A 26,697-nucleotide genomic window follows, 5' to 3' on the forward strand; every position below is an offset into this window, starting at 1 on the left:
CTTCCTTCCACGGGAAAGCTGACAAATGACCGCGTGCCCACGCACCACCACACGGAGACACAGAAATTTCAGTTCAAAGACACTACTGACATCTAGCATTGATGCATTTTGCAGCACAGCCAAACGTAAAAACGTGAAGCCTTCTGTGAGAAGAAAAGAGGCCAGACACTGCTGAAGAGATTTTCACTCTTGGGAACATTGAAAAGTGATTAACACCCAGGCAAATTAAACTCAGATGCTGAAAAGTATGGCAGTGGAAATAGAATTAATGCCTAGTACAGGACAGGCTTTTAAATGCCCAGGTGGTCATTATCCTACCTCTCGTTGCTGCTGATCCAAGTTATGTGAATTTCTCTGGCAAAGAGCAATTGTCTCTACTGTGGTATTTTCAACATCTTTCAATGAGAAATTCCCATTGATACCTAGAATCAGAGAGTATAAACATCACTTAAAGACACATATATGAAACCTCAGAGTTTCTGTAACAAACTCTCTGTTTTTGTGTAGCTTTTAGTTTTGTGATGATTAATCGTCATTTTCAAGTTGACTAGATTTAGAATCATCACAGAAACACAACTGTGTGGATCTATGAGGATGTTTCTAAAATGTTAAGCGGAGATGTGAAGACCCACGTGACTGTGAAAGTATCATTCCATGGGCACACATGCACGCGCATACACTTGTGTGCTCAAACACATATGAACACAGACCTCAAACATACATACACAAAAATGCATTAAACCTAATCAAATTGGTTAAACACATACTGACAGTTCAAAAGTAATAACTGTTCAATTACAATATGAAAAGTAATGAAGTGTTTACTGAGTTTCCAAAAGGTTTTAGTGTAATTACAAAGTGCTCAGAAGAAATGACAGTGGTGTGTTCAGCACTAAGTGAGACATCTCTATCATACAATCCAAGGCTCAGGGACCATTGCAGCGGAGGTGGTGAGAAAGAATGTAAGAACCAAGGCTGGGGAAGGGCGCTTTGCAATACTGTCTTCCAGACATAAAGTCATTATGGTATTCATGACCTCACAGTAGTTGACGCTACTTACACAAGACCTGTATAACAGGAGGGAAAAATGATGACATCAAAAATAGAAGAGAGACTAGTTAGAAAGAAGAAGGGATTTGAGCCAGATGCACAAAGAAGCACATGCATCTGGAGTTTGTTGGCAGTGGCTGGAGGCCCTGGCATACCCATTCTCTCTCTGGGTCTACAAATAAATAAATAAATAAATAAATAATAATATTTAAAAAAACTGTTGAACCTACCTACTAGGCTAGAGAGATGGCTCAGTGGTTAAGGCACTTGCCTTCAAAGCCTAAGGACCCAGGTTCAATTCCTCAGTACCTGTGTCAGCCAGATGTACAAGGTGGCCCATGTATCTGGAGTTTGTGTGCAGTGCCTAGAGGCTCTGATGTGCCCATTCTCTCCCTCCCTCTCTCTCTCTCATTCTCTCTCTCTTTCTCTGCTTCTCTCTCAAATAAAGAATTAAATAAAATTTAAAAATATTTTAAAAACAAAGGGATTCAGTGGAGGGGAGGGACTCAGGAAGGAAAAAGAGAGTTGTAGGAGAAAATCATGATCATGGTATTTTGTCTATACATATGGAAGAAGTCAATAAAAAGATGTGTAATTAAAATAAGATGGCCAACATATAATACAAACTCTATTTTGGACATCAATATAAAAATATCAGCAAATTATCTATAGAAAATTAGGATAAAGGTACATTAGAGTAAGGTGTGGACCAAAGGCTCAAGAAATATGTTGTCTTAAAGAGGTGGAATAATCTAAAAATTCACCTATCAAAGGATTGATTCCTTTATCTTCAGGCAGAATATTTTATAAATGTTAAGGAATATAAAAGCAAACAATCTGAGTTAAAAAAAATGGATGAGCTGATCAGACATTTCTTTAAAAAAAAAGGCACAAAAATGGTCAAAAAGCACATGGAAAAACTGCTCAAAAAACCAGAACCAAATGATACCCAGTAGGGGAGCTACTATCAAAGAGTGGAGAGAGAAGAGGGTAAAGACGAGGAGGGAAAGCAGGGAGGGGAAAAAGGAAGAAAAGCATTGGTGTGGATATGGAGAAGTTGGAGTCCTTCTGCAATGCTGATGAAAATGGTGCGGTTGTTAAGGAAAACAGCATGGCCAATCCTGAAAATGTAACAACAGCGCTAGAGGTTTGGCTCAATGGTAGAGCCTTTGACAGTGCACATGAGGCCCTGGGTTCTATCCCTGGTACACACAAACACATACATTTGAACTATTACTTGATCCAGCAATCGTGTTTCTGGTTATCTACCCAAAATAAATGACAGTAAAACTCAAGGTGCTTGGAAGATGGCTTAGCAGGTAAGAGTGATTGCTGTACCAGCATGAGGACCCGAGTTCAATCCCCAGCACCTATGTAAAAAAGCTGGATGTGTCCACAGATGCCTGTCATGCAGCACTGGGCATGGGTCAGAGACAGGAGAATTGTTAGGGCTCATTATTCATCCAATCTGAATGAAAAATGGCAGTTCCAAGTTCGGTGAGAAATATCACCTCACGTAAATGAAGCACAAGAAACAGAGGCAGGCACCTGACATCCTCCTCCGGCCTCTACACATACATGCATATACCACACACAATACTGCCCCCAACACAAACGACAAAAATTAAAAAGAATCCAAAAACATATGTGTACACCTATGTTCACAGCAGCCAAAAGATGGAAGCAACCCAAGGGTCTGTCTGAAGGTGAATAAACAGAATGTGGTATGCGCATACAGTGGAGTGTTAGTCAGATTTAAAAGGAAGAAGATTCTGACATGTTTTCCAAACGGTGTAAACCTTACAGACATTACATTAAGTCACATAAGCCAATCACAAAAGAATAAGATAGATGGTGGTGATCGCTGTATTATAATGTGTGTGTATACACGTATGTTCATGTGTATAAACGTGTGTGCATGCATGCCAGAGATCCATGTTGGGTGTTCTCAGTCACAATCCACCTTACTTTGTGACAGAGACTCTCCCTGAGCTTGGAGCTCATTGATCTGGCTGGCAAACCCTAGGGATTCTCCTGTCTCTGTCTTCCCAGTGCTGGGACTGTAATACATTTGTAATACACTCCATTGCTTTTGAATTTTTATGTGGCTACTGGGACTCTGAACTTAGGTTCTCATACTGTCATGGAAAGCATTTCACCATTTGAGCCAGCTCCCTAGCCCCTATGTTGTATTTTATCACAACTTTAAAAAAAAAAAAAAAAAGAATCCCAATGAATATGATGAAGTTTGTATATCTGTGTCAAAAGCAATTTAAGATTATAAATTGTCAATTTTTACTGTTTAGTATAGGAATACTTGCTATTACCAATCAGTGCTATGACCCACTGCTATTGTTTGGCAATTTAATAAATGGTAGCTATGCACCTCACTCATACATACCTATATCATAGATATATAAATACAACAAAAATAATTAAAGTGCAGTGAAAGATGTCCAACTTCAGGCAAATCCATAACACTTTACATACCTTCCTTTACGCACCCTTGAAAACAAGCTAAAATTAAAATTTACGTTAAAGTTCATCAATGGTGATTATGCAAATGGACCAGTGTAATTATTGCTTAATGAGGGCAGTTTATTAAACAATATTCTTAAAAACATGAGGTCTAGCCAGGTATGGTGGAACATGCCTTTAATCCCAGCACTTGGGGGGCAGAGGTAGGAGGATTGCTGTGAGTTTGAGGCCACTCTGAGATTACATAGTGAATTCCAGGTCAGCCTGGGCTGGAGTGAGACCCTACATCAAAAAAAAAAAAAAAAAAAAAAATTCCACGAGGTCCATGGGAGAAAAGCATTTCAAATTTACATTCAGGAACTTACTTTCACCTTGTTGTGTCAACTCTTGAAGTTTATTCTGTAGTCTCTAGGAGAGTAAAATACAGGAGGCAATAAGAATACATTTCTATTCACATACTTGAATCGACATATTAATTAATGAATGGTCCAAGAAATGGCAAGGTTAGTAAGAATTCTCCCTTACTTTCCTGCAGAAGTGAACGCTTGAGTAACTGGCTGGTGGTATGGGAAAGGACACAAAAGATCAAGTGTCAAGTCTTCTGCCCACAGAAGCATCTCCTGTACTGCCAAGCAGTCATTACTGAAGTCCCCTGGGCAGCACAGAGGGTTTGGGACTAGCTATGCTTTGGTATAGAATTCACGCTGGGTAATGAGGAAAGCAGGGAGGCTGGGAAGACTGTGACACAAAGCACATGACAAGTCCATCTGTGTACAGGTACAATGTCTCCCGAATACGCAGCTGCACTGCTCACTGCTTGACTGCATCCTAGATCCTTAATGATTTTCTTAAATGATATACTAAATGCACTGATGTTGGTCCTAGGATACCTCTACCTCACATGTGTTCCCTTATTTGGAGTCTCTTACAGGCCAAATTCCCGAAGTTTAAATGATAGGTTTTTAACTTATAAGCTAACATCCATCACTTCTCATTCACTTCATATCACCATCAAATGATCAACAGATTCCCACAGTTACCTGGTCTTTCCCTCACCACGGCCACACCCGAGCCAACAGCCTTTATCTACTAACTTGCACTGCGCTCTCCGCACCTCGGCTCGCCGCTGCTTTCCCACAATCACTGAGCAGTCGTTATAAAGTAAGCAAGCTAGTTCCTTCCTTTACAACTCTTTAGCATGTCCTACAAAATCCATCCAAATCTGGACCTAACCTTGCTACTCCTTTGTTCTAGTAGCCCATACTTCTTTTTAAAACTGTTCCATTTTTCGATAACTTTATATACGTATATAATGTATTTTGATCACGTTCACTTCTCCTTGCTTTCTTTTGTCCCCTTCCTGTAGAACTCCTTTTCAAATAAGCTAGTCTCACTTCTACTAGAATGTCTTCTTTTTGGTGACCCACTGAGTTTAATTTAGGGTTGCTTGCCTGTGCATGGGTGTGGGGGTTATTCACCGTGGCATGGGCTATATACCACTGAAGAAAATGTCCCCCCCCCCCCCAGCGACCCTTAACTGACAACAGATCCTCAGGGAGAGGCAGGGGCCTCGTGAGCTCCTCCCCCATCAAGGAGCACGCTGACAGGCCTAACCGTGGGCAGTTTTGTGCAAGTACTCCCGTGAGCTGCAGCACGCCGCAGCACTGCTCCCCGTTCTCGGCCCCTGAGCCTTGGAGGGGACGATACAGACGTTCCATTCACGACTTGGGAATTAAACCTGGGAGTTATTTATTTTCAGCATTTTGACTCGCAAGGAGTGTTGCCCACTGCAAAAGGAAGCATCTGTGATCAGAGCTGAGAGCACTAATACATGGGCATGTACACACATAATTAAGAGGGCAGTCTGATGGGCACAATTCGTCCATTTAGACAAGTGACAGGAGACTTACCAAACCACATGTTTCTGACTAGGTTTCCAGAACCAGACACACACAAACTCCCGCCTGTGTGGCAGGCCTCCAAATCCAGAGAGCAGTCAGTTGCCCCCATAAGAGTCATGTCACTAAAGCACCAATTGAGCATCTTGCCTGACTGACTGGCTGTGTGGCATGCAGGGTCACCTCTGAGTAAAACTACTGATGACCTTTCTCCCCAAGCAGGCTACACAGTATAGCTTAGCTCCACCTTGATTTCTCAGTGCCTTGCAACCAAAGCATGTGGTATCTTCAGCAGTAAGGTCTTACTATCTAGTTCTGGTATAACCTATGTTTTGTATTAACCAGGCTTTATCAATTCTGGCTTTATTACCTGCCATCTCTTGCCTTTCTTTCCTGTATCAATGTCAGGAATATTTTATCTTATTCTTTTTTTGTGATTATTTTTATTTATTTATTCGAAAGTGACAGAGAGATAAAGAGGCAGATAGAGACAGAGAGAATGGGCGCGCCAGGGCCTCCAGCCACAGCAAACAAACTCCAGACGCATGCGCCCCTTTGTGCATCTGGCTAACGTGGGTCCTGGGGAATCGAGTCTTGAACCGGGGTCCTTAGGCTTCACAGGCAGGTGCTTAACTGCTAAGCCATCTCTCCAGCCCTATCTTATTCTTTAATACCAGATTCATAGTATCTTCAACAGATAAATTACATGGAAGAAAGATACAGGTCTAACAATATATATATTAAAAGAAATTAAAATCCTACATAAGACTTCTACAGGATATTTTTCTAGCCGGTTATAAAAATCATATGGCTAGAAAGGAATAGAAGCCAATATGGAGCATTTTTTGATATACAGGACATCTGTAACATATTCCTAGCTAGATAAAAATATAGTTAAAACTGATATGCTACTTTTCACCATCTGGATAGCTACTATCAAAAAACTGGAAAATAACAAGTGTTGGCAAGGATGTAGAGAAATTGTCTCCTTTGTGTATTGATGCTGGTGAGTATGAAAAATACCATAGCTGCTTTGGAAAACACTGTGGTTAGTTCCTTTAAAAATTAAAAAATAGGGGCTGGAGAGATGGCTTAGCGGTTAAGCGCTTGCCTGTGAAGCCTAAGGACCCCGGTTCGAGGCTCGGTTCCCCAGGTCCCACGTTAGCCAGATGCACAAGGGGGCGCACGCGTCTGGAGTTCGTTTGCAGAGGCTGGAGGCCCTGGCGCGCCCATTCTCTCTCTCTCTCCCTCTATCTGTCTTTCTCTCTGTGTCTGTCACTCTCAAATAAATAAATAAATAATATAATTTAAAAAAATTAAAAAATAGAGTAGCACTTGGCCCAGGGATCACTCGTCTGTTTATATATCTAAAGGAAATGAAAACAGGACTCAAAAATTATTTGTACAGGAGCTGGGGAAATGGCTCGGTGGTTAAGGTGTTTGCTTGTAAGCCTCTGGTCCGAGTTCTGCTCCCCAGCACCCACACACAATCAGACACAGTGTGGCTGCAGGAGTCTGTAATCCCAAGGCGCCTGCAGCAATGGGGGTGAAGCCAGGAGAATCTGGAGCTCACAGACCAGCGGGAGGGACACGCTGTACGCTGTAGCAAAACCGAGAGAGCCTGTATCACAGAAGGAAAAGGAGGTAACAAACAACCCAGCATTGTCCTCCGACCTCCACACATGTGCCATGGTATACCCGTACATGTGTGCACACATGTCTCTACACACACACACACACACACACACACACACACAAATATTTGGCCAGGCATGGTGGTACACACCTTTAATCCCAGCACTTAGGAGGCAGTGGTAGGAGGATTGCCAAAAGTTCAAGGTCACCCTGAGGCTACATAGTGAATTCCAGGTTGGCCTGGGTAGAGTAAGACCCTACCTTGAAAAAAAAGATATATATATGTATATGTATGTATGTATATGTGTGTATATGTGTGTGTGTATACATATGCACACACACACACAAACATGTTTATAGGAGCATTACTCACAATAATCTCAAGATGGAAGCAACTCAAGTATCTGTCAAAGCAATGAACAAAACGTGGTACATACCCATGATGAAGCAGTACAACCTACTTTGAAACACAAGAGACTAAGATGGAGCCATAAATAGACATATAGACAGATATAAGACTGATCACAGCTAAATGTTACCTCCAACATTATTAAGAAGGCACCATGAATATCTCCTTTCTTTTCCAACAGATAAGCAGTGACTTCATGGAGTTGATACTTTTGTGTAATCTAGGAAGAAAGAAAAGGTAAACATTTTCCTTGTAAATCTAATTTTTGGAGTAGAAAGAGCTTACCGAAGGGGGTGGTACCCTCAAAAATAGCCAATAATGAATTCATGTTTCTTTAGTATGCTACTGCAAAGTATAATATGCAAATACCTGACTTTTTATCTTATAGTGGCCTAATATGGCAGTTCTAATTGGAACAAATTCATTCTTTTTTTTCATTTATTTATTTTTTTAAAAAAACTGTTACACAGGTGAATGAGGTATATTCATTGGAGAAAAGCTAGCAGATATATATTAACAACAATAATATAAACTATAAACTGATAAACAGAATGAAATGACTAAAATACTACATACTAACTTATGTGGTCTCAGTAAAAGTTACTAAACTAAGAATATATAATTAATAAAAAGAAATAGTAATCTGAGAAAAAGTATAAAGAATGACAGAAAGCACAAAGAGAAACAAAAGAGAAGTTTAACAAGAAACTTTGCAAGCATTAATGAAGAGAATAAACACTTTTAGAAAACAAAGAGGCACACATGCTCACAAGGAGGAAACCTTAGCATATCACGTGGAGAAAAGCAGCCCCTTGCTGCTGCAAAGAAACACCAGTTGCATGCACCACTTTTTGCATCTGGTTGTACATGGATGCTGGGGAACTGAACATAGGCCGGCAGGCTCTGCAAGCAAGCAAGTACCTTCAACCACTGAGCCATCTCCACATTCTAACCCCTCCACAGAGAGTTTTTAAAAAAAACTTGACATGGAATGGTAAAAGGCCAGAAGTAGCCAAAGTAAAGAAAAAGAAAGAGGATGTAGGACTTCCTCTGAATAATAAGCTTTGCTGAAAAGTTGTAAGTAAAATATGCGGCTTAAGCACAGGAAAAAACAAAGACACAAAAGAACAGACTAGAATCCATGCACAGATCGATGTATATTTGGGAATTTGGCATATAGCAGAACAGCATTAGGAATCAGTGAGAAAAAGATCATAAAATGCCATAAATATAGATCTAGTCATCCTGTGGGGCGGAGGAAGAGATATTTTACTTTTTTCTTGACCTGCCTACAGAAATAAATTCCAGATGGATGGAAAGCTATAACAGGTAAAAAGCTAAATTATAAAAATTATATGAGACATCCTTTGTGTCATAAAAACAGGAATGGAAGTAAGATATATGCATTAGCTTAAACTTTAAAGGGAAGGAATGATGATATAACAGAAGTTACTAAAAGCCATGTAAAAGACATGCCAAAGCAGAATGGAAGAAGGTATACCAAATCATAAAACCAGTGAAGAACAGGAGCTCCACACCTTAGAATGAACTTCTAGACGTGAATGAGGGGCAAAGACTCAATAGAAATGTAGGCAATACTATGACTACATGGTCCAAAGAACGAATGAACAATGGCATGAGAATCAGTGACACTCTTCATACTGTCAAAATTAAATATGCTAAGTGGAGATGTCTTTTGGTTGGTTAAAAAAAATTAGGAGGGCTAGAGGGATTGCATAGTGGTTAAGGCATTTGCCTGCAAAGCCAAAGGACCCAGGTTCTATTTCCAAGGACCCATGTTAGCCAGATGCACAAGGGGGCACACACATCTGGAGTTCGTATGCAGTGGCTGGAGGCCCGGACACGCCCATTCTCTCCCTCCCTCTCTCTCTTTCTCTGTCAAATAAGTAAATAAAAATGAAATATTTTTAAAAATATCAGGAATCATCAAGGATGTGGGAAGATGGCACATACCAAATGGCTGATAAGAACAGAATACTCAGAGCTGGGCATGGTGGCGCCCAACTTTAATCCCAGCACTCAGGTAAGAGGATGGCTGTGAGTTTGAGACCAGCCTGGGATTACAGAGTGAGATCCAGGTAAGTTTAGGCAAGAATGAAATAACCAGGAAAAAAAAAAAAAGATCAGGAACACTTAGGAAATAACTGGGCAACATCACGAGAACTAAGCTGTTCTACTTGGTAAACAATGCCATTCCCAGTGAAAATTCATGTGGGCAGAGATGTCTCAGTGGTTAAAAATGCTTGCTTGAAAAGCCTGTTGATTCCAGTTCAGTCGCTTTTCCACACACTCACATAAAATCAGATGCAAAGTGGTGCAATGTGTCTGTGGTCCCAATGTGCCTGTGGCAACAGGAGGCAGAGCAAAGAGAATCCAAAGCTCATGGTCCAACTAGTCTGGCATTCGTCTGCAACAGTGAAACCCTGTCTTGAATGTGGAGAAAGCACAGACACCTCATGGTTAACTTCTCACCTCCATATGTGTGCCTTGAGGGGTGTGCAGTGCCCCCATACATGAAAACAAATAAAAATAAAAAACACAATATGAACTACAGCACTGTTTCTAAAGTAAAACACTGGAAATATCATATCAACAGAGAAATAAGAAACCTAGCAGATTCATTTGATAAGCTACTATATGACCATTGAGATGAATTAGATAGATTTGAGTATATAAAATTGATTAATTGAAAGAAATTGAATAATTGCTGTCTGTAATAGGATATATGCTATATGATACCATTACTGTAAATTTTAAAAACACATCAAAGTATCATGTATTTTGTAGGCATGCACATTTGTAAAAATAATAAAAATTATAGTTTGAAAAGGTAAACACCAGTATTAGGTTGGTGGTGACCCCAAAGAAAGGAGAGAGGGGAAAGACAGATAAAGGAAGAGTACTTGATTTCTAAAATAAGCAAGTGTAGAAAATGTTAATAATTAAAATGTATTTGGTGAGTACATATTTGATATTGTGTGCACATTCATAAATTTTTGAAATATTCATAATTCAAAAAATTTTCAAGTATGGGGACAATTTAGGAGGTGGATTCAAAAAATACAGGTTACTGTTTATTGTTAGCCAAAGAAAAGATAGATTAAGTTTTAACTTGGGGGATTGCTCAGAGGGCAAGAATGCTTGCTACAAGCATGAGGGTCTGAGACTGCCTAAGTTTGATGACACAGGACCCACATAAATAGCTGGGTATGGCCATGCATATGTGCAACTACAGTCCTGTGGGGCGCAGAGACTAGGAAATCCCGGGGTTAAGAAAAGCCCTATTCAGAGCTGCATTCCATCTAAAGGAAATGTGCAGATGAACGAGAGAGGAAAGAGAGTCCAAGTCCTCCTCTCCCCTTTGTGAGAGTACACAGATGCCTCCATCTGCACATGTACATACAAACACCACATGCACAGATACCACACCTCACCAAACATACTACACATGCACATGAAAGATAAATAAACATACCTCATTCCGGACACACACACACACACACACACACACACATGAAAAAAAGAAGGAAACAAGAGAAGAGAAGGCAATGAAGGTGCTGAAGCTAATGGGTTACTACTTATATTTTATGCAATTCGGCCTGTCCTTGATCTTTTCTTGTCAATACTTTTACTAAGTTTCCTTCCCTAAGCTTATTCTGCTGGCTAGGGTTTCTATACAGCCTGACTGATAGCAGTGATGGATGCATACTGCTTCCAACTGTAGCAAAACAAGCAGTAGCATGTTAACATAGCAAAGACAACCTGCATATGGAGTCAGACTGTCTGGTTCAATCTTAGATGCCATCACTTAGTAGCTACTGACTTCTACATTACCTTCCTACGTAGGTCTCCCATTAGTGACCTGGTACACAGGAGATGTTTAGAAAAGTTTATTCTTGTCTTCCATATGCTATGGGCCTTACCTGAATAGTTTCTTCCAGACGGTAGCACTCAAGGACTTGCAGTGTTTCTGTAACTTGGTCTGGACTGAACTGACACAGCAGCTCAATGAACTGTTCTGTAATACTGGGAGATATTTGCAGAGATTCTTGGTTCATATGAATGCCTTCCCTGAAAACAAATGGCAAGAGAGTCCTAAACAGGTGCACTATTGAAACACACCTATAATTAAAGGCCACAGGTAACAAGGATGTTGCATTAAAACCAAGATTATCTTCTTGCCAGATTAAAAGGTGAATTCCAAGTGTTTGGGGTGAGGAGATGGCTCAGTGGTTAAAGGTTCTTGCTTCCAAAGCCTTCTGGCACAGGGTTCGATTCCCAAGCTACCCACAAAACCTGGATGGCCAAATGAGCTAACGGGTACAACAGTGGCATATCTATTATGAGGGAAACCAACCACTCTCTAATTGGACTGGAGGCCCACTCCACAGGAGGAAATACATACATGGTACTGAAAATCTATGATAGGAGAAGTCATGAACCCTAGGGGTGTAACGCCTGCTAGTGTCTCACTAAATGTAAAAATTATGCTCACCAAACTTCCCAGTAAGCACTTATCTAACTGTTCATACCCATATATTCATGCTACTCTCAGTTTTGGTTAGAGAAGCTTCTCTTTTCAGATGGTGGTGACCTCTGGGATGACTCAGAAGGCACCTGGGTGCTGAGAAGAAGTAACAGAGGAGTGCTCAGCACTGAAACCTCTCTCTCACACCTTCCAAGGCTCAGGGTCCACTGCAGAAGAGGTGGCGGGAAGAATGTAAGAGCCAAAATAAGAGTAGAATGTCTGACAATGCAATCTTTCAGACACAAAATGGCCTGGATATCCATGACCTCGCAGTGTCTGGTACTACCTACACAGGACCATCACAATAGAAGGAAAAGATGATGACATCAAAATAAAAGAGAGACTAATTGAGAGGGGGAGGGGCTATGATGGAGAGTGGAGTTGTGAAGGGGAAAGTGAGGGGGAGGGAAGTATCATGGCTTATTGTCTGTAATTATGGAAACAGTCATAATAAAAAATGTTAAAGCTGGATGCAAAAAAAGTAGTGAAAGTGTTTGTTACCTGGGTTACTGAGCTGAATTCTACATAACATTGTAAATACTTAGTAGGCTTTAATTTACATTCAATAATTAAGGAAATAATACTCAGTTGAGAGCCCTCTAAATCATACCAAAAGTTATACTTTGTTTTGAAGGAAAACCAGTTCAGTCTAAACAATCAGATCTATGAATAACTATAGATAATAAACTATGTTCCTGTCTCCCCAACTGCCTCTACTGTATGCCCCTCTAGTCCCAATCATACCCCAATGTCACTCCCTGCCTTCTCTAAAAGATAACACATTCTATGCTAGTAGGTACCATGTAGCTTTCCACTAATGAATTTTCAAAGCCACCCACTGTCTTACATGTAGTAAGGGCTAACTTTGTTGGAAAAAAAGTGATATATAGTAAGATATGCAAAGTTAAGATTGGCCTTGCTGCTACTTCCAAAGGCTGCCGTTCTTACGAATGGCCTACGCACAAGCTTGGAAGTAAAGCATTAGTCTCATCATGGGAAATAAGTCATCTTCTACAAACAGAGGACCCATGCTGCTCAGGGAGACCTCAGAATCTTCAGTTTCCTAGCTTCAGTAGAAGTCAGTTCCTGGGGTGGGGGAGATGGCTCAGTGGATAAAGTGATTGTCACGCAAACATGATGACCTGAGTTCTGATTCCCAGAACCCACCTAAATGCTAGATAGCCATAATGACTTGCCTCTAATCCCAGTTTTTGGCTGAAGGAAACAGGCAAACTGGAAAAGTAGACTAGCTGAATTAGCAAGCTCTGAGTTCAAGTGAGAGACTATGCCTGAGTGTGCGTGCATGTGTGTGGAGGCTGGAAGTTGGTATCGGGTGCCTTCCTCCATTGCTCTCAACCTCCAGATCTCTCACTTGAACTCAGAGCTCTTTGATTCAGCTGGCCAGCTTGCTTGAGGGATCTCCTGTCTCCATGGGATTAGAGTTCCTTCTGAGAGATTGTGTCCCCAGTCTTGTCACAAAATAAACAAACACATGTTGAATGGAACTGAACTGAACAGAGAGTACACTGGTGTCTTCAAACATAGGGAAACAGACTAGAGGGGCCATGGTCACAAAGTCAGAGAAAGCTGGGGATAAATCCTGTTACAAAGCTCTACATGGAGACATGAGAAGACTCATGCGACAAATTCAGGGAAATGTGGGAATGCGATACTGTAATAGAGTAAGAAATGCACATTCAGTCTCTGCTCCAGGATCCTGGCACCTAGATGATAAACCCTTGGTATCTTCAAACAGGTATCTTTTGTATGCTACCGAGGTGACTGGGCTCCAGGACAGCCTCTTCTTGCTGGGCTGGTTGTGAGTGCCACAAACCATGTGATTAGTGAGCTGGAATTTTCAGTTCCACTCCTCCCATCTCCAGGGAGGAACAAGGGCTACAGGTGGAGTTATCACCAATGGCCAAGGGAATTATTCATCAGGTCTACATAGTAAAGCTTCTAAAGGTCCAAGAGAAAGGGGTCAGCATTTCTGCTCTTTCCCACACACCTTATCCTATGTGTCTTCCATCTGGCTATTCTTCTATTTAGTTACTTTCAGGCAGGCTCTCACAACGTAGCTCAGGCTGGCCTCAAACTCTCCATCTGTTTGGGGTTCCAGGTAGGCACTACCACTCTGTGTGCCATGTGGCTCTTCCTGAACACCCTTTGCAAGTGATCTTTGTGATAAAGTGCTGTACAGAAGTAAAGTGTCCTGCAAGTTGGATAAGCCCTTTTAGAAAATAATTGATCCCAAGTGAGGAGTCATGGGAACCCAATTTACAGCCATTCAGTCAAGAAACACAGATCGCAACCTGTGGCTTATTGCTGACATCGGAAGTAGGGGCAATTATTTGTCTGAGCATATCAATTGCAGGATCTGATGCTAAACACATGTAGAGAGTGTCAGAATTAAGTTCAATTATAAATCTTCTAGTTGAGTGCTAGAGAGATGGCTTAGTGGTTGGGGTACTTGCCTGCAAAGCCAAAGGACCCAGGTTCGATTCCCTAGGACCCACCTAAGCCAGATACACAAGGTGGCGCATGTGTCTGGAGTTGGTTTGCGTGGCTGGATACTCTGGTGTGCCCATTCTTTCTCTATCTGCCTCTTTCTATCACTCTCTCAAGTAAATAAATAAATAGAATTATTAAAGTTTATTTAAAAACATCTAGTCGTGTCCACTGGAGAACTCTTTGGTTGATGTGGGTGATGCCCTCATGTGTTTTAGAGACCAAAGCAGTCTGGTTTTATCAATTTATTCTCAGAACAGCAGCTTTATGTCTCTACAAAACACAAGTAGAAGGAAATAGGGCTAACAAATGTGTGTACAACATGCTGGTGAGCTAGTTTATTTTACCGATATTTATGTCAAGCAGGAGGTGTTGTCAATATTCTAGGTATTGTATTTTCTGCACCTTGCACTTCTGTTAATATGCCTTATAAATGCAAGATCATGGAGCAAATTAAGATTAGACATAAGCATCTGCCAGTAAGTCCCAGTACTTAATTCTTCTCAGAACACTTATTGACAAAACCATGTATAAGAACTGAGGACGTGCATATGCATCAGACCAAGGAAATCACCCAAATGAACAGATTCATTTATGAGGGGAATAATGTGTCTGAAGAGAAAGGATTAGACAGCATCTACATAGGCAAAATTTTAATAAATTAGCTGAGGCATTAATAAATTTATATCAATTTCTGACTGCTGCCTTATCAGCCCTGCACACAAACAATTTGATACATGCACCTTTCCAAAGCTATTATTGCTCTTTTATTAGCTCCTTGCTATGCTATTAACTGCTAACATTAATGGCTGTCAAAATTATGTCTCTTGTAAAATTGTTATTTATATATATGAGAGAGAGAGAGAGAGAGAGAGAGATAGCACACACACGTGCAAGCATGCTAGGGCCTCCTGCTACTGGAAACAAACTCCAGATGTATGTGCTATCCTGTGCATCTGGCTATGTGGGTACTGGGGAATCAAACCTGGGTCCTTAGGCTTCGCAGACAAACACCTTAACTGCTAAGCCATCTTTCTAACCCCTTATTTATTCATTTAGTTACTTTAGATTTATTTACAAAGTTTTATCTTTTAGACCTAAACCTTAGCTATTCTTTTGGGAATATCCATTTTAATAACAGATTAACTATAAAGGTACAAAGATATAAATGCACATTAAAGGGAGTTTCACAAGGAAGACACGTGCCTCGTCAGTGTCAGAAGAAAGCAAGTGCTGTGTACCATGCAACAGACATAGATGCATGAGTGCACAATACAACCTCGCAGAGCCCAAAATTCAGGTTGGAGAATTTATCCACTAATACCCAGGATGCAAAAAAGCATTTTAAATTATAACTTTCAACACTAATCTATTTCTGGGGAAGGGACAAAACATGTATCAGGGGCTGGAGAGATGGCTTGGTGGTTAAGTGCTTGCCTGTGAAGCCTAAGGACCCCAGTTCGAGGCTCAATTCCCCAGGACCCATGTTAGCCAGATGCACAAGGGGGCGTACGCATCTGGAGTTCATTTGCAGTGGCTGGAGGCCCTGGCATGCCCATTCTCTCTCTCTTTCTCTCTGTCACTCTCAAATAAATAAATAAAAATGTATTTAAAAAAGTTAAAAAAAAATGTTATCAGTTTAAAAAAATTACACTAAAATTCTTCCAAAGTCCAATTGGTGACTTCGCAATCCTCTGCAGTATTTGTTTTAACAACTAAGGCCATTTTAGCTCCCTAAATATTGTCAATTTGAATTCTAAGTTTGTGCTCATCTTCCCAGTCCTCTGAGGTGCTGGCTACATAGTTACTATGTTTAGACTAAGCACTCAACTATACCACTCACAACACACACACAAAAGTATAAAATGCTGTGGTTGTTTTTTATAACTTTCATTCAAATCAAGTTGCTTTAGGCTAAATTTTTAGCTATTCACAATGTATTCCACATCAGAAATGATATGATGTAATCCTATGCCAAGTGAACAAAGCAAATGTAAATGTGCCAGTTTGCCTAAAAAGACCTTCCATATGACTATTATCGTAGTAAAGACCAGGGCTAAAAAAATCTGTACAAAATTGTAGCACAGTAAATACAATAATGCATACAACTTCATAAGCTTAAAGGTGGAGGAAGTTTCGAGTTTGGGTTAACTGACGTGGGAAGACTCACCCTAAGTGTGGGTAGCACTGTCAACCCCTAGCACAATCCATACAAAATCAAAGCACCCATAAGGTAGCTATGGTAGTTTGAAAGTATGTTCCCCCTTGACTCAGGTGTTACGATTAAACTTATAAGTTGGACATCCAGCTGCCTGGTTGGGAGAGCTGTCCCTGGGGGCAGGTCCTGGAAGTCCAGCCCTAAGGTGGAATAACCATTGGGGGGCACATACCAGGACTATGCAAGGTGACCATGGAGCACTGCTGGCTAGGAGTGGAAGCTTTCCCCTGGCTACTCAGCCCAGCTGGAGGTATGGGAACTGGAAAATCCAGAGACATCACTAGTTATGGAGCTCAAACTTTTAAATCATTCATTTTTCAATTTTCATTCATTTGCACATGTGTATGGGTACACCAGGGTCTACTGCCATAGCAAATGAATGCCTGCCCTGCTTTATGTGGGTGACTGGGGAATTGAACCCATGCTGATGGGCTTTGCAAGAAAGCTACTTCAGGGCAGGAGAGAAGGCTTAGTGGTTAAGGCACTTGACTGCAAAGCCAGAGGACCCAGGTTCAATTCTCCAGGACCACCATAAGCCAGATGCACAAGGGGGTACACATGACTACTTATTTAAAATATTTTTAAACACAAGGAAGGTATAAAATGTACAAAGGATAAGAAGGAAGGGAGAGAGGAAGAAAAAGGAAGAAAAGGAGAGGGTAAAGAAGGAAAGGAAGCAAGACAAAGAAGAATTTCTATTCATAGTAGAAAGAAAAAAATTGTGATGCATCCTTTCCATTGGGAAACTGAGGGAATGCATATTCCAAGAGTTCTTCAAAACTGAACAAAGTTTTAAAAACAACATAAAGTACTGACATGACAGTTAGTACTGTATGCAAAATTTGAAAAGAGCAAACCTCTAAGAAATGTTCTCACTTTTATTAATAAAGAAGAACTCTTGGAATACGCATTCCCTCAGTTCCACAATGGAAAGGATGCATCACAATTCTACTCTTTCTACTACGAACAGAAATTCCTATTCTTTTTTTTTTTTTTTGGTTTTTCGAGGTAAGGTCTCACTCTGGTCCAGGCTGACCTGGAATTAACTCTGTAGTCTCAGGGTGGCCTTGAACTCACGGCGATCCTCCTACCTCTGCCTCCCGAGTGCTGGGATTAAAGGCGTGCGCCACCACGCCCGGCCAGAAATTCCTATTCTTAATGAGGACAAAAACAAAGAACATTAGCTAGATATCTACAACTTAAAAAAAAAAAACTATTCTATAGTTTTTTATTTACTTATGAGAGTGAGAGAGGGAGTCAAGGAGGGAGGTAGTTTGACAGAATGGGCATACCAGGGCCTCCAGCCACTACAAACAAACTCCAAATGCATGTGCCACATTGTGCATCTGGCTTATGTGGGTACTGGGGAATAGAACATGGGTCCTTAGGCTTCTCAGGCAAGTGCCTCAACCACTAAGCCATGTCTCCAGCCCTCACACATTTTTTTGTTTGTTTGTTTTCAAGGTAGGGTTTCACTCTAGCCCAGACTGACCTGGAATTCACTATGTAGTCTCAGGGTGGCCTCGAACTCACAGTGATCCTCTTACCTCTGCCTCCTGAATGCTGGGGTTAAAGGCGTGCACAATCACACCCGGCTTGCACATTCTTTTTGCTAAGAAACATTTGTGTGTTTGTGAATGTATGCATTATGTGTTGATGGGTGTAAGTACGTACCACAGTGTGCACATAGAGGTCACAGGACAACCTCAGATGTCTGTCCTCTCCTTCTACCTTGTTTGAGGCAGCATTTCCAGGATGCTGCCACGTTCTCCAGGCTAGCTGTTCCCATGAACTTTGGGGAATTCTACTGTCTCCGCTCCATCTTGCTGTGGGAGCACTGACATGACTGATGCTCACACTACTGCCCCTGGCTTTAGTGGGCTCAGGACAACTGAACTTAGCACCTCACTCATGCACAAGTGGCCAGCACACTGTCCAATGAGCCAACTCCACAGCCCCATTATTTTCTTATCATCCACTCACATACACAGATAGTATGTGTGTATACTATTAAATATATATTGTTTCAGTTTGGCATTATTTTTACAGTTATACTGTCATGTTTATCAATTTAGATTCAATTACACTCACATACATTAGTGCTTACTTGATTATCTTGCCTATTTACTTTTTAAAATAGATTGTTCTCTCCAGCCTCAGAAATGCATTTTTATATGTCAAAATTCATGAACACTTTTTAGGTTCAGTTTTTTACTTTAATTTAGAAATATCCTGCTTCAACACTGAGAAGCAGTATCTAAAAATGTGCCTTCAAGCAGGGTGTGGTGACACACACCTTTAATCCCAGCACTTGGGGAGGCAGAGGTAGGAGGACCATTGTGAGTTGGAGGCCAGTCTGGGACTACAGAGTGAGTTTCAGATCAGCCAAGGCTAGAGTGGGAGCCTACCCTGAAAAAAACCAACCAATAAATAAATAATAATAATGTGCCTTCAAAAATATTTATGGAAATAATGACACATTCAATTCCAATCTGTCTTTTGTTTATTGGCAAATACTCATTTCCTTAACAATGTTCAATTTTTTATTTTATCAAAGATTTTAAAATACAACATGTCATTTGACTTTTTTTCTTCCTATAAAAAAAGTCCTATTATATATTTCAGAGGCCTTCAAGATATTGTTAACAAAGTTCAAATTGGCAAATTTGAGCAACTGCTGTATGACAGGCAAAGTGGAAATGTGTGTCTTTGGGGCACTGTGGAGTAATTAAGGTTTTATTGAGCCATAACAGAGAAACAAACAAGTTTGACAGAGATCTCTATTGTGCTTTGTATAACCAAGAAAAATATAAGTCAAGGAGAATTCTAGTTGATTAAACTTTTGTAAATTTAATCATTCCTGAGACAGAATGGGGGAAACGAATCTGCTGCTAGAGCTCTTGACAATAACTAGTAACAAACCTTTGGCCACTTCCCTTTTACATTTCGTCTTTGTATTTACTGCATGCTAAAATCATTATACTTGAGGGCTGGAGAGATGGCTTAGCGGTTAAGCGCGTGCCTGTGAAGCCTAAGGACCCAGGTTCGAGGCTCGGTTCCCCAGGACCCATGTTAGCCAGATGCACAAGGGGGTGCACGCATCTGGAATTCGTCTGCAGTGGCTGGAAGCCCTGGCGCACCCATTCTCTCTCTCTCTTTCTCTGCCTCTTTCTCTGTCTATTGCTGTCAAATAAATAAATAAAAATAAACCAAAAAAAAAATTAAAAAAAAAAATAAAATCATTATACTTGGCATACCTTAATTAAAATGTGCGTATATGTGTATAGATGAATGTATTTTGGGGACATTTCTGTAATGCATTAATATATAGTAGCTGTTACTTCTGTCTTTGTCTCTTTTCCTTTGAAAACAGTTAATTAAAATATGGGATTTATGCAGGCCATTTTGTGTCTGGAGGAGCATGTTGTAAGGAGTCCTACCCTTCCTTTGGCCCTTACATTCTTTCTGCCACCTCTTCTGCATTAGACCCTGAGCCTTGGAAGGTGTGATATGGCCTGGATATCCATGACCTCACAGTGCCTGACACTACCTACATAAGGCAACCATAAGAGGAGGAAAAGATCACGACATCAAAATAAAAGAGAGACTGATTGAGATGGGGAGGGGATATGATGGAGAATGGAGTTTCAAAGGGGAAAGTGTGGGGGGAAGGGTATTACCATGGGATACTTTTTATAATCATGGAAATGTTAATAAAAATTGAGAAAAAATATGGGAATTTCATAGTTAGTTGCAGAATTTGGGTGAAGGAAAATACTGCTTATGCAAGACATTGCAGTTCCCTTCCCATTGTTAGGATGACACACCTGACCAGAGGCGGCTCGCGGAAGGAAACAGTTTGTTTCAGTCTTGAGAAGTTGCATCATGGCAAGGCAAGCAAGCATGAGCAGAGTCTTGGTACATATGTGGGTGGAGGTAGTTGCTGCATGCGCTTGGGCCTGGGCTGATAAACCTCAACGTCCACTCCTAGTGACACACTCCTCAAGCAACGGTCATTTCCCAAACTGCCACCAGCTGGGGACCGAGAATGGGGCTAAATCACAAGCACATGAGGCTATGATAGGGGCACTTTACATTCACACTACCACCCAGGACTTCCTTCACGCAGGCCAACCTAACGTGTCAGTTAGTTGAACTGTTAATCTTGAGCCTACGTACAGCCAAGTGTACCAAGTGGCACCTGCATCTGGTGTTCTCTGGTGGCGGCAGGAGGCCCTGGAGTGCCCACTCATTCTCTCTGCTTGCAAATAAACATTTAAAAAATCCTTTTGTTTGATTATTGCTATGGTTTTGTTTTTCAGGACTAGTTTTCGTATGCAAATAATAACTATGTTTATTTATTTATTTATTTTTTGGTTTTTCGAGGTAGGGTTTCACTCTTGCCCAGGCTGACCTGGAATTCACTATGGAGTCTCAGGGTGGCTTCGAACTCACAGTGATCCTCCTACCTCTGCCTCCTGAGTGCTGGGATTAAAGGTGTGCGCCACCATGCCCGGCAACTATGTATTTTTTTTTTTTAAATCATGGCTGTGACACATGGGAAATGATGCATATGTATTTTTTTCAAAGGTCTTCATGTTAAATTTCCTTTTCATACTGATGAAGAACAGGAGATTAAAAGAGTAGCCAGGCAGTTTAGTTAACAGGGATCTGAAAGTGAACAGTTTTTTTTTTTTTTTTTTTTTCTCTTGGCTAAAAGCAGGAAATAGCCTTTTTGAGACTGTAAGGAGGGATCAGGTTTTTCCCTATCTTTTTACCTAAAAAAGGAGGTCCTGGAAGACTCCACTTTGCTGAAGGCCAGAAATGCCTTACTTTCTTTAATAAAATCTCATTTCTGGGGCCCTCTCCTGATATAAAAGAGTTCAGACTTCTTTCCTTAAGCATTATAATAAAATCTTCCTTCGCTTAAGCATTATAATAAAATCTCCAGACTTTAAAAAAAATTATTTATTTATTTGAGAGCGACAGACACAGAGAGAAAGACAGATAGAGGGAGAGAGAGAGAATGGGCGCGCCAGGACTTCTAGCCTCTGCAAACGAACTCCAGATGCGTGTGCCCCCTTGTGCATCTGGCTAACGTGGGACCTGGGGAACCGAGCCTCGAACCGGGGTCCTTAGGCTTCACAGGCAAGCGCTTAACCGCTAAGCCATCTCTCCAGCCCTATAATAAAATCTCACCTTCTTCAGTCTGTGGATTTTATTTGTTGAGTTCATGAGACAAGAACCGAGAGGCCAGTGACTCCGTGAAAATTTTGTGTGACCATGGGTATGCAGAACCAAGAGCCTAAAATATCTCCAATATGCCCAAAGTCATTCCAAATTCCCATATTAATAGTATTAAAGGAGATATAATCCCTAAAAACAACAATGAGTGTTTAAATTACTCTTTATGTGATAGAAAGAAATCATACATTACAAAGGTGATTAAGGGCTGAGGAAATGGCTTGGTACTAAGGGCACTTGCTTGCAAAGCGTGTGCTAGCCCAGGGCTGAATCCCTAGAACCCATGTAAAGCCAGATGTAAAAATGGCACAAGTGTCTGGAGTTCATCTGCAGGGGTAAAAACATGCTTTTGTTAAATGGTTAAAATGTTGCAAACTGCTTTTTTTTTTTTTTTTTGAGTTTGCGTTTTATTTTACACAAGAAAATTTTTAATTTTATTTTTATTTATTTACTTGAGAGAGAGTGAGAGAGAGGCGGAGTGAGAGAGAGGCGGAGAGAGAGAGAGAGAGAGAGAGAGAGAGAGAGAGAGAGAGATTTTGAGTGCACCAAGGCCTCCAGCCACTGCAAACAAACACCAGATCCTGCGCCAACATGTGCATCTGGTTTACGTGGGTCCTGAGGAATCGAACCTTGGTCCTTTGGTTTTGCAGGCAAGTGCTTTAACTGCTAAGCCATCTCTCCGGCCCACAAAAGATTTTTTTTAAGTCACAAAATTAATAGACTTCTAAGACTGGATTACAACAGACCAACTTTTATGCCCTGTCCAATCACTGAAGCCAAGAAGCAGCATATACCATGAAAGCCGAATCAAATATCTGTGATGGCATCAATGGATGTTAAGCAGAAGACCTCTGCCTTAGATTCAAATTTCAAATTTACTAGAAGTAGAATGAGTTTGGTGGCCAAGGAACTGCCAATGTGGGCAGATCCAGTCATCACTATGGGCTCTTAATGCACAATCTCCAGAGGACAGTCTCTGCCAGGGAAAACTAAAGCTAAGCCAGAAGGAGTACTCAGACTGAATTAAGTCACCTTAGAATTAACGTCTCCTCTGCCTATTACAGGAAAATGTGAGCCTCATGTAGGACGTTATCCCCATTCACAGCCTTTGGAATTTGCAATGCTGAGCACTCAACCAAAAACATATCAGGTGCTAGAGAGATGGCTCAGTGGCTAAAGGTGCTTGCTCGCAAAGCAAAAAGAACAAAGGGAGCTGGAGAGATGGCTTAGTGATTAAGGTACTTGCCCACAAAGCCAAAGGACTCAGGTTTGATTCCCTAGGACCCACATAAGCCAGATGGTGGCACATATGTCTGGACAAACTGCTTTTTGCTAGGTAAACTTAACATGTAAATTAAAAAAGTTAAATTTAGGATTGCCCTATATATAGATGCTTTTGCATGATTTCTGGGCTTTGGTCCATATGAAATATACATATGTTTTGTCAATGGTGAGATAGAATTATTTTGCAATTGAGCTGATTACTAATAATACATTTGATTATAAATGATATTATAGGAATAGTTATTTTAATATTTAATTTTGCATGTATATACATCCTCTAACTAGGGATTCTGAAATCTCTTTCTTTCACTCCTGATGTAGCTATTCTCTCACGTGGCATTAATTAAACCTTGGGTCCAAGAAAGAGCTCATCACAGAGTCCTCTATCCCAATAATCTGAAGAGCTGTGTGAGTGAACTTTACATATTATACAAGACGTACAGACTGTTGCAGTTACCTTCTCATTGCTAGAGCAAAACACCTTACTAGAGGCAGCTTATGGTAGGAAAGTGGTTTATCCTATAGTTTCAAGGAAAGTTTCATCTTGGTGGGGAAAGCTAGACAGGCCTGAGCATCAAGCCTGGATCATAGCTCTGCATCAGATGGAAGGCAGTAGCCTGAGTGAGCAAGCTAGCGCTGGCAAGGGGGTTGAACTGTACAGTCCCAAATCCCTTCCCCAGTGACACACCTCCTAAAAGGTTCCACGAGCTGGGGACCAATGCTTAATCACAAACATATGAGGCTTGGGGGAGTGGGCATTTCACATTCAAACCTCCACAGAGAATTGAAGGCATATAAGTTTAACACATACAAAGCAACCAAAGTAAGAGAGACAAAGGGGAAGTCCAGAATGCTGGGTAACTGGAGGGAGAAGTACAGGAATGCACTGTGAGCGAAGGACCAAGAGTGATGGGACTGAGGTAGGGTTGGAGGGAGGTGGCATGCCCTCTTCTTAACCCAGGCTTATTCAATTACCACGATGGGAAGTGGTTCCAAGATATTAGATGTAGTCCAAGCATGACCAAATGAAAGGAAATGAAGGAGGAGAAAACAGGCATTGAACTCTTATACTCCAGCCTTTTTCTTTAGCTGAACAAAAGAGGAGGAGGAGGAGGAGGAGGAAGAGAAGGAAGAGGAAGAAGAGGAGCAGGAGGAGGATACACAACTTAATAGGAAAGGGGACAGAAGGTAAAATCTTCCCAAGGTTATGTGGCAACAATATTGTATCTCTAGCTAGTTTGAACTAGATTGAGGCATCATAGAGTCAGAAGCCTTCTCCATCTAAGAGTGTTTGAGTCAGGGGCCCATATCTATACCCCCACATCAAGTGCATGAGACAATACATGTCGCATTCCTGGTGGTTGTGATGGTTAATCTCTGGATGCCAACTTGACAAGCAATGGAATCACCATGGAAACAAATCTCTTAGTATGCCTGTCAGAGATATTCTAGAGCAGGACCACCCTAACTATGGGCAGAGCCATGCCATGGGCTGGATTCCTGGACTATATATAAAAGAGTGGGCTGGAGAGATGACTCAGTGGTCACTGCACAAACAGGAGAGGGCCTGAGATCACCCAAATTTGAATTTTCAGAACCCACATGAATAGCTGGGTACAGCTACAGGTGCCTGTAGGAGTAATGCATGGCAGCAGAGAATGGGAATCACTGGAGCTGGCGGCAGTAATAGGTAGGCTCAATGATCAGTATGAGACTCTAGTTCACAAACAAGAATGGCTGGAAGATGATGGAGTGGGGCACCCAACATTCTGCTACAGCCACCATCAGTGAGTGTAGGCAAGCATGTGGGCACACATATACAACAGAAGCAAAAAATAAATAAATAAATAAAAATAAAAGTGAAACGGCAAAGCTTAGCTGTGCATGGAGCATTCCTCGCTACTTTCCACTGCTCTGAGGATGTGACACCCAGCTTCTGCTCATCGTGCTTTCCTTGCCATCACAGACCCTACCTTCTGGACCTGTAAGGTGAAATAAGCCCTTTTCTTCCTAAGTTGCTTCTGACTGGGTATTTTTTTTTTCCCAGCAAAAAGAAAGCAGCTAATTCAGAAAATTGGTAATGGGAAATGAGGATTTTGCTGTGATTACCCTGACTATGTGGTTTAGTCTTTTGGAATTCGTTTGTGGGAGGAATGTAGGATTTGGAATTTTAGACTACAGAAGCCCTACAATGCTATTAAGCAGGGCTTAATCAGTCATTCTGGTGAAAGTCTGAAAGACCAGAAGGCCAAGAGAAATACAGATACTGGAGGCTTGATTCATGAGATTTCAGTAGGGAAAAAGGACTCTATTGAAAAAGTGTTGTGAAGCTGGGTGTGGTGGCATGCCTTTAATCCCAGCACTTGGGAGACAGAGGTAAGAGGATTGCCCATGAGTTTGAGGCCACCTGAGACTACATAGTGAATTTCCAGGTCAGCCTAGACTAGAGTGAGACCCTACCTTGAAGAACTAAAAAAAGACTCAAAAAAGAAAAAGTGTGTTGCCAAGTTGAAAAGGGGTGGACATGTGGTTAATCTCTGGTTGTCAATTTGACAGTATTTAGAATCACCATGGAAACAAATATCTTGACATGCATGTTAGGGATTTCCTATATTAGGACCCATCCTAATTCTGGGTGACAACATTCCCGTGGGCTGGGTTCCTGCACTGTATAAGTAGGAGAAAGATAGCTCAGCATTCAGTATGCATCCACCTCTATTTCCTCCCTGCTGATCTGAGGATGTGATGCTTGGCTTCCTTCTCCTACCATGCTATCCTTATCACCATGGACACTATGATCTACCATTTGGCTACCACCTACAAGCCAAAATAAACTCTTTCCCTAACTACTTCTAGTCAGGTATTGTCCAAGCAACAAGAAAGTAACTGAGGTAAGTGTAGTTGAGATGGATCAAGTTAGCAGATGGACCAGGTATGGATGTATGGATAGAAAATCAAAATGGGTACCAAGAAGCAATTCTGAAACCATTTGGAATTGCATCAGTGGAAATGAATTGTGTAAGTTAGATGGGAGAGTTAAAGATAGAACTGGCCTTTTTAGAGAAGCGTCCACACTCATGTTGGTAAGCAGAAAACTTTCAGTAGCAGTGAGTCCTGGCATATAAAAGAATGATTTACCTCAGAGGAAATAAGAGCTTGTGAAAAGGGTTAGCTGAAAAGGAATATGTTTGGAAAAACTATAACCCAGAATAAAAGGTGTCTGTTTCAGTCAGGTTCACATTGCTGGTAGAAATCACCCAACCAAGAGCAGTTTGTGGGTAAAAAAAGAGGTTTATTTGGGCTTACAGGCTCGAGGGGGAAGCTCCATGATGGCAGGGAAAATGGTGGCATGAGCAGAGGGTAGACATCAACCCCTGGCCAACATTAGGTGAGCAACAGGAGCAGAAAGTGTGCCAAACACTGG

At 41.2% G+C, this 26,697-nt stretch overlaps 1 protein-coding gene across 2 annotated transcripts in view; it reads right to left on the reverse strand.

Moving 5' to 3' along the window:
• The window catches only part of Vps8 (VPS8 subunit of CORVET complex), a 252,603-nt gene that overhangs the window by 60,272 nt on the left and 165,634 nt on the right, over positions 1-26,697 (reverse strand). For both annotated transcript variants that reach the window (XM_004654317.2, XM_004654316.2), the window contains 4 exons: positions 11,415-11,562; positions 7,601-7,690; positions 3,894-3,936; positions 319-422 (listed from right to left, as the gene is read on the reverse strand). In XM_004654317.2, the coding sequence (XP_004654374.1) occupies positions 319-422; positions 3,894-3,936; positions 7,601-7,690; positions 11,415-11,562 (385 nt within the window). The remainder of the gene's footprint in view (positions 1-318; positions 423-3,893; positions 3,937-7,600; positions 7,691-11,414; positions 11,563-26,697) is intronic.

The sequence above is a fragment of the Jaculus jaculus genome, chromosome 5, assembly GCF_020740685.1.
Source record: "Jaculus jaculus isolate mJacJac1 chromosome 5, mJacJac1.mat.Y.cur, whole genome shotgun sequence".
Taxonomy (NCBI): Eukaryota; Metazoa; Chordata; class Mammalia; order Rodentia; family Dipodidae; genus Jaculus; species Jaculus jaculus.